This window comes from Colias croceus, chromosome 18 (assembly GCF_905220415.1).
Source record: "Colias croceus chromosome 18, ilColCroc2.1".
Classification (NCBI taxonomy): domain Eukaryota; kingdom Metazoa; phylum Arthropoda; class Insecta; order Lepidoptera; family Pieridae; genus Colias; species Colias croceus.
The window spans coordinates 7190382-7205701 of NC_059554.1; the positions used below are offsets into that span (position 1 = coordinate 7190382).

Consider the following 15320-nt stretch of genomic DNA (forward strand, 5'->3'; position numbering starts at 1 on the left):
TGGTTTCGACCTGCTGTAAATGACACTTGACATTTAATAAAAAAATGACACTAACGATAAAAAAATAAATTTCGACAATTTAATATTATATGACCGTCTTTCTAAATATTAAGTTTTAGTTTTGTGTAGTAAAATTGTTACTTTCTAAATAAATTTAATCTAATTTTTACAAAAACACAAAAATCTGACATTTCCCGCCAATTCTTCCACCACATCTTCCACCACAGTTTATACTATTTATTAAATATTAAAATTCATAGATAAAGATAAGTCTTCTTTATCTATGAATTTTTTAAATCTTTATAGGTATTTTAATTATTATAATGATCTAAGGATCATTAAGGCAACTGGCAAGGTAAAAATAAATGAATGAAATAACCAAGAAGCATAAATCTAATACACTGGAGAATACTCTAATACTCAGTATGAACAACTAACCTGTCACAAGAAAATATGACCTTGAATGACGCCTGTATGTTCCTTCATCCCTTTCACACCAACTTGCCAAGTTAGGTGTGAAAGGGACAAAAAACATACAGGCGTCATTCAAGGTCAACCTTCCCGTGACAAGTCAACGTTCATAGTGCAATCTCCAGTGTATTAGATATAAGTTTCTTGGAAATAACAATAATTAATTTATATTGTTTTAAATTACAAGAAATCGTTGGAGTTTTTTAATTGAAATATTTATATTTACAAGATATTTATTTCTTTTTTTTAATACCATACAGAGATGCTAAAAAAATGTTTATGCACATTTTCATGGTCGTTTGTTACAATTTCTTAAATCCATACTAATATTATAAATGCGAAAGTAACTCTGTCTGTCTGTTACCTACTCAATCACGCCTAAACTACTGAACCAATTTTCGTGAAATTTGGTATGGAGATATTTTGATACCCGAGAAAGGACATATAGGCTACTTTTTATTCCGGGAAAATTACGCAATCCCGGAAATCCCATGGGAACGGGAACTATGCGGGTTTTTCTTTGACTGTGCGGGCGAAGCCGCGGGCGGAAATCTAGTACCTTATATACCTAATATTTTATACGTACGGTCAGGCAAACCAAATTTAAATGATTAAATAAAATTCGTTTGAATGGCGCGATTTACGTCATTAGGTATGAATAGGGGGTTTTTAGAAGGTATTAATTTAACTACTCGTATTTTGGATAGTGAGTGAGCATATCACTGAACCAAGAGGAGACGGTGCATTTTAATTGCCCAATGGGACCTTTACGCAAACTCAAGCAAATGCAAAATCGAGTGTTTCACTTTTCCAATTTCACGTTCAATTGCTTCTTTAAGATCAATCGTTTCAAAGCTTGCTGCTGTCTGCGTTTTTACAAATTAGGGTTAATTTAAATATTTGAGTCTTAAGACACAAGAGACCAATTAGGTATCCCGTATCATCCAATTGGAAACTGTTGAATAAAATTTGCATTGTAAGCTGTGGAGCGCAAGCTTTGCATAGCACTTTTGGGGGTGTGAAGCGTAAAGAAGACGAACTTGTTAGAATTTTAATTAATGGTGTTTAGTATTTTTATGGAATTCATTACATTATATTATATTGAATAATATATTTGGTATATACATATTATTATAATACATATTTGAATTATTCTGGAAATCTTTCCGATTAGTTTTTTAGCGCCATCTATGTTTAAAGTGTGTGTATTTATATTATCAACGTTATTGTTATTGTGGCTATAGTACAAGAATAATGAAACAGATGTCGCTTTATTTAACGAGTGATAACAATTCATAAAAAGAAAATAAAAATAATATGGATATAAAAGCACGCTAAAACGCATCAAATTATTTTATTGTTATCGATAAGTGTTCAAAGTTTGAATTTATATCTGAACTTTTAAAGTGGGTTATAACTGAGTCTTCAGGAGCCAGTTATTACAGTACTCTATCTAACTGGCTCCTGGTTTGTATATACTGTATGTATATACTGGTTTGTATATACAAACATAATATAAACTTACAAACATACAGGTGAAGCTAATAATAATCGTGTTATAAAATATTTTTAAATCGGTCCAGTAGGACCTGAGGTAGGCAAGTTCTAATAAAAAAACTAACAAAACAAAACGCTAGGTACCTACTTTTAAATTTTAATATCTACACTAATGTTAATAATCGACTTTCAAAAACAAAAAAAGGAGTTTCTATCCACAGACTGGAGCTATGTATTTTTTTCGTGTAGGTACCTATGTTCATTGATATTTATTTTATTACTAGCTATCCGCCCGCTTCTTCACCTTCGTAGTGTGACGGAGTAACCAACAAACATACAAACTTTCCCATCAATTATAAATTTATAAGTAAGTAATATTAAGTAGTAGGATAATTTCATAAGTATAAAACGAAGTCGCTTTCTCTGTCCCTATGTCCCTATATATGCTTAAATCTTTAAAACTACACAACAGATTTTGATGCAGTTTTTTAATAGATAAGAGTGATTCAAGAGGAACGTTTTAGTATACTATAATTTAATAGGTTTTAGGCAAAGCGGGCGAAGCCGCGGGTGGAAAGCTAGTACTATTATATTATTATAATGATTGAGTTTCATAATTTAAAATATTATTGTAGGTACCTAGGTATACCTATTGGCTATTGATTTATGCCCGTTTTCACCAACAACCCGTAAAATTTAAGTGTCACCTAAGTCAATTTAGGGGATACCTAACGTAAAATTTGCTTTCACCGACAGATAAGTGTCACCTAAATCGTTAGATTTGGTAGTGATTTGAAGGGTCCCTTAAACTAAGGAACCCTTACTTAGGAGACTGTTTAGGTGTTATTGGTGAAATCGGGCATTAGAAAGGTAAGTAGGTAGGTAGGTAGGTATACTATGTTTCTCATTAATTATATAATTAGTTAGTAGGTAGGTATATTTGTACTTATATACCTAACTGATATACCAATAATAATATATATTTAATAATATATTATATAATTATATTTTGGAAAGGTGTCTTTCAGAATGTGCATGTAGGTATGTAGGATTGTGTGATTGTGGGTAGGTAGGTAGGTACCTATAATGTGCTGGGATAAGAAGGCATTACGTAACGGGCAGTAAATAAAAGACATCATTCAAATAAAAGCTTAGCTTTATTACTCGTTATATTCACGAAGAAACATCCCTCAGTGGTATCAACAAGTCTCCACGCTGACATTTTCATACTAATACAACTTATTTCACCATTGTCAATACAATCCATTAATTTTGAATAAATTTTAACACAATTTAGAACCGCCAATTTTTTTACCAATTTATATAAACGCAATTGTAACATTCCAACCGCCCGGAGACGGCCAGATTAAATTTTGAAACATTTTTTATTTTTTTTCGTTCACAATTTACTCCACTTTGCCTACATACACCAAAAGTGGATGATCCTAAACATTCACGGACAAAGACACACGCTCGTAAAATATAAGCATTATGACAATGTGTTATTTATTATTATTATATTAATGTTGTAGTATTAAGAACCGTTATAATTAATGCGTTAGGTTAGGTTAGTTTTTGTGATATAGGTATATGATTTGTCAGAGGCTCACAGATTACAATAGTGACCCGCTAGCAGCCATTGTTAGACAAATACCAAGGAATCGTTTACAATTTTTATTTCCACTTTTTCACCTTAAATGCCTTTAAATTTAACTTTTTACATCCAGAACCATATAAACATCTTTTAGTCATTTATATATTTTTTTATCTATATAAAAGGGCCGACTACACTGCCGCAACGCGACCGCGCCGGTCAACTTTTTATTTACAAATGGTTAATGATCCTAAACGTTTAATATCCGATACTATTCTTAAAATTAAATACAAAAAACACATGACATTTCTAAATTTATCTAAATGTCCCATTCTTGCAATCGCTATAATTTATGAAATTTTGATTTTTTACACCAACTTTAGAAATATCAATACAAAAATACTCTTTTGAATAAAATTTTATACACGACTCATTTATATCGTCGGCGCGGAGGCGAAGCGGTAGCGAAGGTGCCGTGAAAGAAAAAGCTTTGAGCCTCGTAACCTTAACATCATGAAATTTGTACTAAATATATCGAGACGAACGAACGCGGGCCCATATTACTTAGCCGAAATGCGAGGATATCGAAATTAATGCCTAAACACTAGTCAAATTTTAATTTTTCTTAGCAACGCGGTAAGTTCAGCTTCGTTCAGCGGAAAATAGAATCGTTTCGTCGGTCTCGAAGGGCAGAGCTTACCGAGACGTTGCTACTTCATTTAATTTTGTTTTCAATTTTGATACTAATTTTTATCACCGGAAACCGCGCCCGCTCGCAATAATTTACAAATATATTATACGAAAACGGAGTCACAGTAATTAACTGCCATTTACCAAAATATAATAACAACACAATATAAAGTTACGTTTACATACGAGAATAAGAAATGAACGTGTATCGCTGTTACGAGTGAAGACCACAAGGATATTGAAATTATCATTTATTTTAGTACTAATTATTGAAATACAAAATAACGAACGCCCCTAGATGTCGCAGATTGCGCAGATAGAGTCGTTATCTCGAAGACGCGTTCGGTCTCTTATCTAATTAAAAGCGTCGGCAGTATTTGTTCCATGACATTCTAATAGTACATCCGTGCTCAATTTTTGATCATTTTATCAGACAATACAAACGAATGACACTTATTTTTATAACTACCTAATTTTCAGCATTTCCCTTATTGACTTTCTCATATAGAAAAGTTTATACAGCTAGTTGGTACATCTAAATGTTTCTAACATCCAAAAATGAAATGCTACATAATAGAGTCTATTACAATTTCGAAAATTTAGGAACCATAATACCCAAACGTGAAACCAAATACATTTATAGTGTATTTTCGTCTTTATAATAATTTTGAAAATAAATATTTTTATCATTTCACCACGATAGATCCAAACACTTAGTAGACGGAATCCAAAATATTTAAAATGTAAAGCAAAAACATTAGATAGATACAATTTATTATGAAACTTAAGTAAACTACACCTAGATACAAAATTTGGAAACAATGAGAGTTGCCAAAAGACAATTTTTATAAATCTACAATACATATTATAGTTACAAACATGAGCTTTACATTCAACACCGAATTTTGTACTTTTCTGTGGGATAGCCCCTTGATCACTGTGGACTTAAATATTTCGATGTTTCAATCTTGAGTCTTTACAATAATTTAGAAAAATTGTCAACCAATAACTTATAAATAATTGAATAGTTACACACCAATCGGCTCGATCGTTATGTATATCCATTGTGGTCTTTTAGCGGCTGCTTCACAGTGAATCACTCAAGTATAAAATCCGGAAAAATTCAATACAAAACCAAAAATATATATAAATATCGTCATAATTGTTTTTCACCTTACCAGAAAGCATATTTTCAAAGAAATTGAACGGCCCCAAGTATCTGCAAATAACGGCATGTCGGTTGAATACTGTTGATGGGAAATCAATACATTGCTATTGTAATATGTGTTGTGTAGCCTGCATTTACAATTCTATTATATATAATTATGAAGAAACTATGGAGAGATCGGGTTAACGGATTCATTACTTGCTATACATGGAATTAAATAGGTAGATAGTCAATGAACGTTCTCGTTGTAGAGCTGAATGGAAAACCAGTGTCGTTCTTATCTCGACGAAGACGATCAATTCCTGCATTCAATTCAACGAGAAGCGCTTCAGCTCTATTACGAGAATATGGATGAAAAGAACGAATAACGTTAACAGAAAACAATTTAAACGTAACATGAAACGACGGTCGTTCGAATAAGCCCTGCGGCGACTGCCTCTCTACTCATCTACGAACCAGTGTGTATCGCAGAAACTGAAACCGGGCTATTGCTGAAGGTCGGCTGTGGAGACACTCGAGTGTCGGGAGGAATTTCGAACTAAAAACCGGTGGAGTCGAACGGGGGGAGGCTGTAATACTGTGTCGATGTCGAAAAAGGTTCCTTTCACACCTAACCTGAACACGTCTAATCAATCACCAGTCGACGCCTGGTCCATCCTAAACTGAGGTACTCTTATAATTATCGTAATAGTTAAATGATTACAAATAAAACGTAACAAAGTATAATATAAAATAAGGAATGCTTACACTTGCTTAGCTACGGCTAGCCGCCCGCCCTGCGCGATTTCATACGAGAAACTCAGGATGTGATACGTCTTACGATACAGCAAATCAATTCAAAAATCACCGTTTGCTATTGCACCTTAATTAAATACCGTTAACGCTAAGATAGTTTTACTTGTATTTCATCTGTATTAAAATTATCGTATTATATACACCTCGCTATACATCTCTGTACAACTGTCTATCTTATCGTTTTATATCTAGTCGACGAAGCTAAATGAACGTTTAAGATTCGTCCGGGTAACTGAGGATGGGAACTGAAAGTGTCGCCGCGTGGCGGGGAAGGCGGCTGGCGTCTACACATTATAACAAATACATCGAGTGGGGCGAGTCGCTCGCGCTTGCCGCTGGACTGCGTGCGGTCGGTGAGGACTCAGGATGGGTCCGCGGGCAAGTGTCGGGTCACTCGATAGTCCAGAGGCAAGCGACGAACCCATCGCGCTACATATATCTACGAATCAAACTAATTATTCTTCTATAGTATAATAGTAAGTGTGTATGTATACTGGTTGTTCGATACGGCGAACTGGTATGCGTGTGCGTGCGAGCGAACCACGGCGTCTTTGGTTGGGCGGGAGGTTCTATTGAGGGCCCTTTGTTATAATTTATTATTATTATCATTTTTTTTTTGTAAAAAATCAACATTTTTTGAAGGCACTTCTGATCGGACGAGCTGGCCCCGGTGCGTTTTTGTGATTTGGTATTCGATTGTTTAATTGTATTTGGTGTTGAATTTCATAGGAACTCGGTTTGGTTTTGCCTTCATCTATTGTGCCTGTGTGGATGTGGGTTTCGTTATCTATTGGTTGAGAGAGACGCCGTGATATTCGCCGGCGGAGGGTGCAAGTCTCTTAATTAAAAGATTTCCAGATTTAAAATTCTAAATATACATTAAAAAATACACCACGGATTAAGAGTTATTTGGCGTCCGTCCTGTGAAGAACGAGTAAACGAAAAGTTTCGGAGTATTATAGCTGCTTAAACGGATTACTGACTTACGATACTAAACTTGCACGCTCCGCGCTCGCTCGTTGCTGTACTGAATGTGGGAACACGCATTCGGAATATAATATTTTATCTAACAAATAAACTTAATCCTATGTCCGGAACGAGAACTACTCGGTGTTCTGGACCAACTGAAACCATTTTGCCGAACGATGCCGAAATGTGAACAATTTAACCGAGGATGCTTACAATAAACTCAACTTAAGATGTTTACAGTTTTCGAATTTGGAGTCTGTATCTTTATACTATTGAAAAGTCTGCATGAACTTATAACCGGCTATCAGTATAAAAATAATGTTTAAATTCTTTGTTTGTGGATCGAAAAATAACCCTGCTCTATTGTACTAATGTCTATGGTTAACGTTAATTATCCCTAAAATAATTATGACGAGGTAAAGGTTGACAATTTTCGGACACGCGAAGCGCGCCAATAAAAAAAAAACCTACAGGAATCAAACAAATAATAAGGAACGAGGAATAGGGGAGGAGAAAAAGAAAATAAATAAAAACAACAAAAATTTCAAACTTAAGCAGTTAATATATTAATCGTTTTCTTCCTTAAATAATAAATCAATAAATGATTTAAGATATACATAACTATAAAAACCATTTATGATAATACTTAATAATAATATAATAATAATTATATATAGCGAAATATATTATGTGCACAAATAAAATTCTAGGTGACTTAAATTTCTTCTTACTCGTATAACCTAATGAATTTCCTAGTAGAGCGGCGGCCGTGGCGAGGCGAGCCGCGCGCCGCGCCACGCCTCTCGACGTTCAACGTACGAATTCAATTTCTTTAATAATTTAATTTAACTTTTTTATTAATAATTTTGAATCTGAAGGCCTAAATGCGAGTGTCGTAAAATTTTGGTGTGCGAAACTTTCGTCCAATATGTTTTATTTTTCGAATTTTGTTTGCCGAAACGTGTGTGCGTCGAGTCGTCGCGCTCACTCCAACTGTTCGAGGAAGTTAGGCGACTTGAAGTACTCCGGGACGGGGTCGTCGAGCCGCGAGATGACCTTGTAGATGGACTTCTTCCAGCTCTGCTCGGCGTCCTTGCCGCCCTGGATGGCGCGGAAGAACTCGCGCAGCGTCTGCTCCACCACGTATCTGAAGTTTGGTGGAACCTGGAATACAATAAGACATGTTAATTCTTCATCCACACCACTAGGCACTAAGGCAAAGAGATCAATATAAATTAATAGGAGTAGAACATTATATATTATAATATATCTATTGTTTACATTGGAATTGAAAGCAGAATAATTATCAGAATATGAATAAATTGTTATTGAAAAGGATTTCTTCATCTAATTTTGGATTTTAAGGCGAGAGCTAGGGACTAACAGTAATAAATTGTAGCACATGTAGTATAAGTTCAAGATACATACCTCAATGTGGTTATTTCTGTTGTAATGTAGGTTCAGGACTCTGTACAGCTCGGAGTCACCAGCTACATGGAGATCGTCTGCCGTCTTCAGGCCTTCACTGATGGCCTGTCTGGCGTACTTCTCCATTTGGATGTAGTAGAACTCTCTGTAACAAGAAACAATGACTTAGTATTGGTGGAAAATAATGGAGAGGATATGGAATAGTTAGAAGATAAAAATATATAACAGTTTTTTAAATTAATTGTAAATGATCTAGACCTTTTCCAAGATAATATGCGATTACCCAGAGACTGTCTTAGAATTATCTACAATGTCCTCAATATTGTACACAATGCATTTATGCTAATCAAGTAGTGGAACCATAGTTGAACAATTAACATTGTTGCGTGACATTAGAAACGATCGGCATTAGCGATGTGCGGGTAAATTCACCTGCAGTGTGACACTTCACGGCACAATGAGAATATAAAAAAGCACTTGAAAGCCGTCGGAGGGCTGAGAGGATTTGATTAGTCATTTTCGCTCAGTCCGCTTGTCGCGTCGCATCGCTATATCTTCGCTCCGCTTCGCTTACAAGAGCGAATCGAGTGTCTCGCGAGGCTAATTACTTACGAGTTCGCATTCAAACGGGCTAATTCAGTTTTTCTCGTCTCGTCACGGGTTGCTCACGGATAATACATAGCTATAAAACCCTCTATGACATTTCATTTGCCGGTACTTTAGATTTGAATTGTAATTCCAATGTCAATATTAATTGGCTACATCGAAGCGGAAATGCCGATGTCTTTTTGTCGCGGTTTTTCTTTTTTTAAGAGAACATATTTTTTTTGGTTACGCGGCGTGACACTTTAAACATAATAATACGGAATAAAAAATGAAATATGTCGCGATAACCAAGTGAAAATCCAAATCACTCAATAGTCAACTATCAATCGAAGCGGATCATACCTAAGCCACTTGCGAGAGCGAGAACACTCGAACTTCTCGCTTGCACGCTGGGGTTTCTATTATTTTTTAATTGGCACTCCGCGAGATATTGCCAGCCTTACTAATTGAGTAAGTAAATGAAGTGTCTTAATAATTAGATGTCTTTTTTACCGGGAGGTGACATGATGTTTAGGTATTCAAGCATTTTGAATGGATATTATGTTTTTAATTAGAGGGATAAATTAATGTTGGAGTGCGTCATCCTTCATTTGCTTCTCACAAACAATATGCGGTATATGAAATATTTAAGTGTTTAACACGTGTTTTTGTATGTAATGCCATCAATTTTGTGTTATTTGACCGATAAATATTTTAACAGATGTGATCATTACTGAATTTGAAGTGGTCTATTGGAGATCAAGTATTAACGGCGCTACTTTTAAGTGGGTAGCCTTATTAACATTATTATCGCTAAGATAAAAATTTCTTTGAACGTTTTCTTTCAAAAAGTATTTAAGATTATGATGACGATTAAAATAAATTGTTGCATTATTCCGCCACAATTAACTGCGGCCATATAAAAGACAACTATTTCGTTAGTATCTAAGTAAAAGTTAAAATTGAGCGCAAAATGTTCTTTTAAGAAAACCGTTACGAAAGTATCAGCTGTTTCATTGTCCAAATATTTCTTTGAAGACATTTCTACAGTCTGTTAATGTGTACAATTATGAATTTTGAACCAATGGGTTAAGAGTTATTATTGCTTATAGAGTCAGGGTGGAGAGCAACAATAGTTCATCTTAAAATCAGGTTAGAGTAGTTAACTTTGAACTTTGTTACAAAGCTATAAGATAGAAAGTTGCGAATAAAGAAATGCCTTTTCTCAAGACATCTTTCGTTTACCTGAAGGCGGTCTTGAATGTCATTGTTTGATGAGGCAGTTGGTGTTTTTTGCGAAGTTTCTTAGGCGAAGTTTTTTCATAGTGAGCTAAGGACCGGACGGAATTACGTCTCACGGAACATTTCTTTGAAAAATTATTATGGCGAGGTTTAATTTAAAATTTCATAAAATGCACTAATTAAGCTTTTTGAGGGTTGGAATATAAAACATAATTGTATGGTTGATATGCTACTGTTACCTAAACAAGGACTTAGAAAGTGTACTCACATAATATAAGACTAATTAAAAATAAGGCTTTCGTCTATGTTATTATGTCCACAATTTCGGCATAAATATTTAACTATAGACACAAATTACTAGTGTTTAAAAATAAGAGGCATTTCTACTAATTATTGCATAATATTAATACAACAGACAGAGTAAACAATAGAATCATACTATTGTCATCAAATTATTACTATTACCAATGTGATAAACTTAATGTCAGATTTTGCAAGTCGTAAACCACAATGTGTGTAAAAAGCGCGCCAAGTTAAGGGAATGTTAACATCTTGGCTCCCCTTCAAGAAATCCTTCGATTCCCGTGTGAACTCCGGGCTGTTGCGACCATAGAGCTGATAATATAGACTCGTCAAGCTTTGTACATAGCTCTATATGTCCCTGTACTCTTCAAAATTAAGGAATAAACGTAATTTTGCTGTTTATGTTAAGTTTTTTTATGAATACATTAAATAGAGGTATGTATTTAGATTTATCTAGAAACAACAAAACTATTAAGAAATAATCTCTTGATTTGAACATTAATTATTATTTTCAATATGAACAATAAATAAACATTATTCATTATTCGACAAATTTTCTTTACACATTCAACGTTTCACAAATAATTTTGTTATTATATTTAATGTAGAGTCGTCTAAACGTTCGAAGCTCTACATAGTGTGTCGCTAAGAAATCTCAGAGGGGTCAGATCATTGTTTAATATTTTCTTCCCTTCATTGTTGACTCGTTTGGCGAGAATTACTCTTTGTTGCCGAGTTTATGCCATGGCCTTATAACCGTTTTCTTTTAAGTTTACATTTGTATAGTTATTTTGAAAATACACGATAATGTTTATAGGCAAAGACTAAATAAATATTATGACTTTAACCAATTTTTTTTTTCTTTAACTAAAACATATTTTATATTGTTGATACACGATAAAAGTTAATATTTTTCCATGTTCATAAGGAACGACTAAATCAATCTTTTGAGTTTTACTGATTATTATTTTCCTTCTTCAACTAAAACATATTTCTATTACCATACAATGATAGTAATAATTCGCAATAGTTCGATCTGTATTGTTAGCTGATAATCTGTTCGATCATGACAGGTCAACAGATGCGCAGACGCAGCCCCCATCACACAATGCGATAATCCCAGTCACTTTGAGTTATTGATTACAGATTATATAATAACGAATTGTTGGCTTATCCTTAGTATGTATGAAAATTATGTTAAACTCTATATTACTTATAATCAATAATATAGTGAAAACTAAAACGCTATTTATTCTTCATTGATGATTAGCGTAAGTACCTACTGAATAACGATTACAATATTTTTTTATTATTTTAAGAAATTGAATTTTTATTCTAGGAATGTAGTTTCTAAACTATTTTATTATATTATTTACACGCGGCTCATTATAAACAATCACAAGGTGACGCAAGATGTTGATAAACAAGTTAATTAAGCAATTACTTGGATATGGGTTAAAGTGTCATATCGGCATACCGATGTCTATTGTCTACCTTAACATATAGCTTACGGTTTTTGCAACATGCGGGTACACCGCTATGCGATAACAACCACCTTATTTTTACTTTTTTCTAACATCTTCATCTATGACACCACATTTCAAACTCAAATTCGAACACACCACAGATTACATATTTTTTATCTATGACGTTTAATAATATTGTATTATTAATTACCACCAGAATTAAGGCTCAAGTTCTTAATTATTCTTCATGAATAAATAAAACGCCTTTTTATGCTCTTTCATTTTCACGGCCTAATTATAATAGAGAACTGTAGTCATCAAACAATTATACCTAAACATCGGACGAGCGCACCGCACACAAAAAACTCATTTATAATGCTGAAATATACAGCACCTGAATCAGTTCATAGAAATATTTTGATATAAAACCAACAAATCAGTATTGAAAAGGAGCTAACGCACACAATCGAGCGTTATATAAAACAAAAAAGAGTGCTTATAAACGCGTAACTTTGGCCTGTAAAAAATAGTTTTCAGACATTTCCCACTGACTTCAAATATACTCATTTCGATCGTTGCCAAATACAATGGTTATTAAAACCTGATGCAGGCACGAGTCGCTGAAATGATAGGGGAGGTATTACAGGTTGTGTGTGTGTGCGCGGGTGGGTGTGTGTGTGAGTGGACGGCGTCCAGCTTTCGTATCGCACGCCAGAATGAGCCGCCAATGTTACTAGACTATAAAAAAGATAGAGACGCAAAAACACGTTGTTGCACATTTATTTACTGTTTAGTATTGATCATCGATTAAAGAATAAACTGTTGAAAGGAACAGAGTAAGCGCTTTTGTATCGTAATTGTGAACAGTTTCTACTGGATATCGAAATGAACATGACTAAGGAAAATAAACGATAACCTCATTACAAACTGAAATAGCAAATACTTCATTCATTAAGTCTGAAGATGATACAGTGAAAATTGAATGCATAAATATAAAACAATTCACAAAAACCATTGATCCGCACAAAGAAAGTGAACAGTATTCAAAAAGTTGAGCCTAATAAAAATAGTGTTTAAAAAAAAGACTGCTCTACATTCTTGTTCTCTGTGCTAAAGTCGCACGGCGGTGTGCACACATGCACACGGCGCACACAGGCGCGGGTAAAAGCGAGTAAACTAATACCGGGCCGGATTAATGCTTCAGTTAGTGAAAAAACTTTTTTTCAGCCTCCGCCGTCCGTCACAGGGCCGCACTCGGAAGTTATTTGATAAAGTTAATTATCTATCTTGTTTTTTTTTTTCGGACTTGTATTATTTTATGATATTTTATGATAATATGTCGTGAATATCTTATAATATATTATTTAAATATAGTTGTGATATTACTTCTTAGTTTGGTTATTGACAAAAGATTGCATTTTATTTAACATACAACTAAGAATGGGAGCTCGAGGCAATTTGACAAGCAGTTAGCACGTATTTGTAAAAACGATGTTGCGTTGCAATGCGGGCTGTAGACGGTTATCTACCCATACACTTCGCAACTTTCTCGCGAATAATTCGCTTATCTCTTAACGGGAAATCCGAAACTTAATGTTGTTTAGGTAGGTCGAAGAATGGTTACAGTATAACGCTAATATAAGGATAAGGATATTGCTATAAAATAATAATAATTGCATTTAATTATGTTATATAATGTGACTGTAATTCCGAAATTATCCTTTACTTTATTTGAAATACTTGAATCAGTTCATTTGCATTAGATATTCAGTATATATATCCTACTTTATTATTTTATTTTACGGTTACGCTTTCTTATTCAAAAGTAAAAAATAAACAAAGCAATGACAATAATGATAACTTGTTAAAAAAGGCCGGATGAATCGTCACCGAAATCCGCTCCTGCCTAATGACTCCCTCCTCACTGACCTGCCTCTGTCTTGTACCCCACGCTTGAAAAGTTCAGCTCATTTGAGTGCTTGCGGAGATTTTATTACCCCAACTATACTCGCTTCGGTATTAAAATTTCGAAAAAAAAGGGTTGAACAGACGCGAGGCCGTTTAAGTGCATAAAGCTGACCGTTCGCGGTTGCTTGATTTCTGGATTAGTTCACTAATTACTGTTTTGAGACAGTTTCAAAAACCAACCGTCAGTTCTTTATTTTCAGCCTCCTCGAGTGTCCGCGGTAAAAAGTATACAACGATGCTGTCCTTTGAGCTTCCCGGTATGAAATTACGGCTTCAATTACAACTAATGCTAAAAATTTGTGTGTCGAGTGTCCATTTGATATGAATTTCATTATTGTGAATGTTTTTATTTTTTAATAAGTATCATGAAATTTTTTATTATGTTCCTGTGGGGCAGCTGAACGCGGAAGTGGGTTTTTGTCGTACGAACCTTTTGTGGAAACAATATTCATTCCATTCAATTTGACAACCAATTGAACTAGTGAAGTAGGTGGATGTTTACAAAATATGTTTCATATTTTACAAATAATAATCTGTGAAAATATACAAGCATTAAACGCATAAAACACTATTAATTTATTATCAAGCATCAAATCACTGGAACGCTGGCAATCGAATCGTTCGAAATTCGAATTTGAAATCATGAAAAAAAAACTATTCATTACCATATTTGAATAACGAGCATGTCATCACATCTCGTATATTTATTATCGGAACAAATATGTAATCGGAGCCGCGAATATGTTTTAATATGGCGGCCGTTGATCACGTGTCTAACAATAATTACTTTAGTGTTGCCAGCCGTCATTACGTCAAACCGCCTGCTTGCTCACATTTTCACTATACTCAAGTTATTTCCCTCGGGTCTTTTGTCATTGCTATTTATTACTAAGATTTCCTACGTCACGTATATTTTTTTACTTATCCAGGTAGAGCGCAAGTTTGATAGCTTTATGGTTTAAAATCAATATTCTTCATTTGATATGACAAGTGATTACATAACATGTTCTGTATCTTTTCTAATTCTAGTTCTGTATTTAGTGTTAACGTATTATCTACATATTAAGATATGGAAATAAATAACTGTAATCTAATTTCTTTCAATTCTCGTTAAAAACGAATTCGTTAAACTTAAATTAAATGA

The 15320-nt window shown here is 34.1% G+C and overlaps 1 protein-coding gene across 3 annotated transcripts in view; it reads right to left on the minus strand.

Annotated features, from left to right (window-relative positions):
* Nucleotides 1-7726: 7726 nt before the first annotated feature.
* The window catches only part of LOC123699554 (homeobox protein prospero), an 80635-nt gene continuing 73041 nt past the window's right edge, over nucleotides 7727-15320 (minus strand). For all 3 annotated transcript variants that reach the window (XM_045646527.1, XM_045646528.1, XM_045646526.1), the window contains 2 exons: nucleotides 8613-8757; nucleotides 7727-8348 (listed from right to left, as the gene is read on the minus strand). In XM_045646527.1, the coding sequence (XP_045502483.1) occupies nucleotides 8169-8348; nucleotides 8613-8757 (325 nt within the window). In that variant the 3' untranslated portion in view covers nucleotides 7727-8168. The remainder of the gene's footprint in view (nucleotides 8349-8612; nucleotides 8758-15320) is intronic.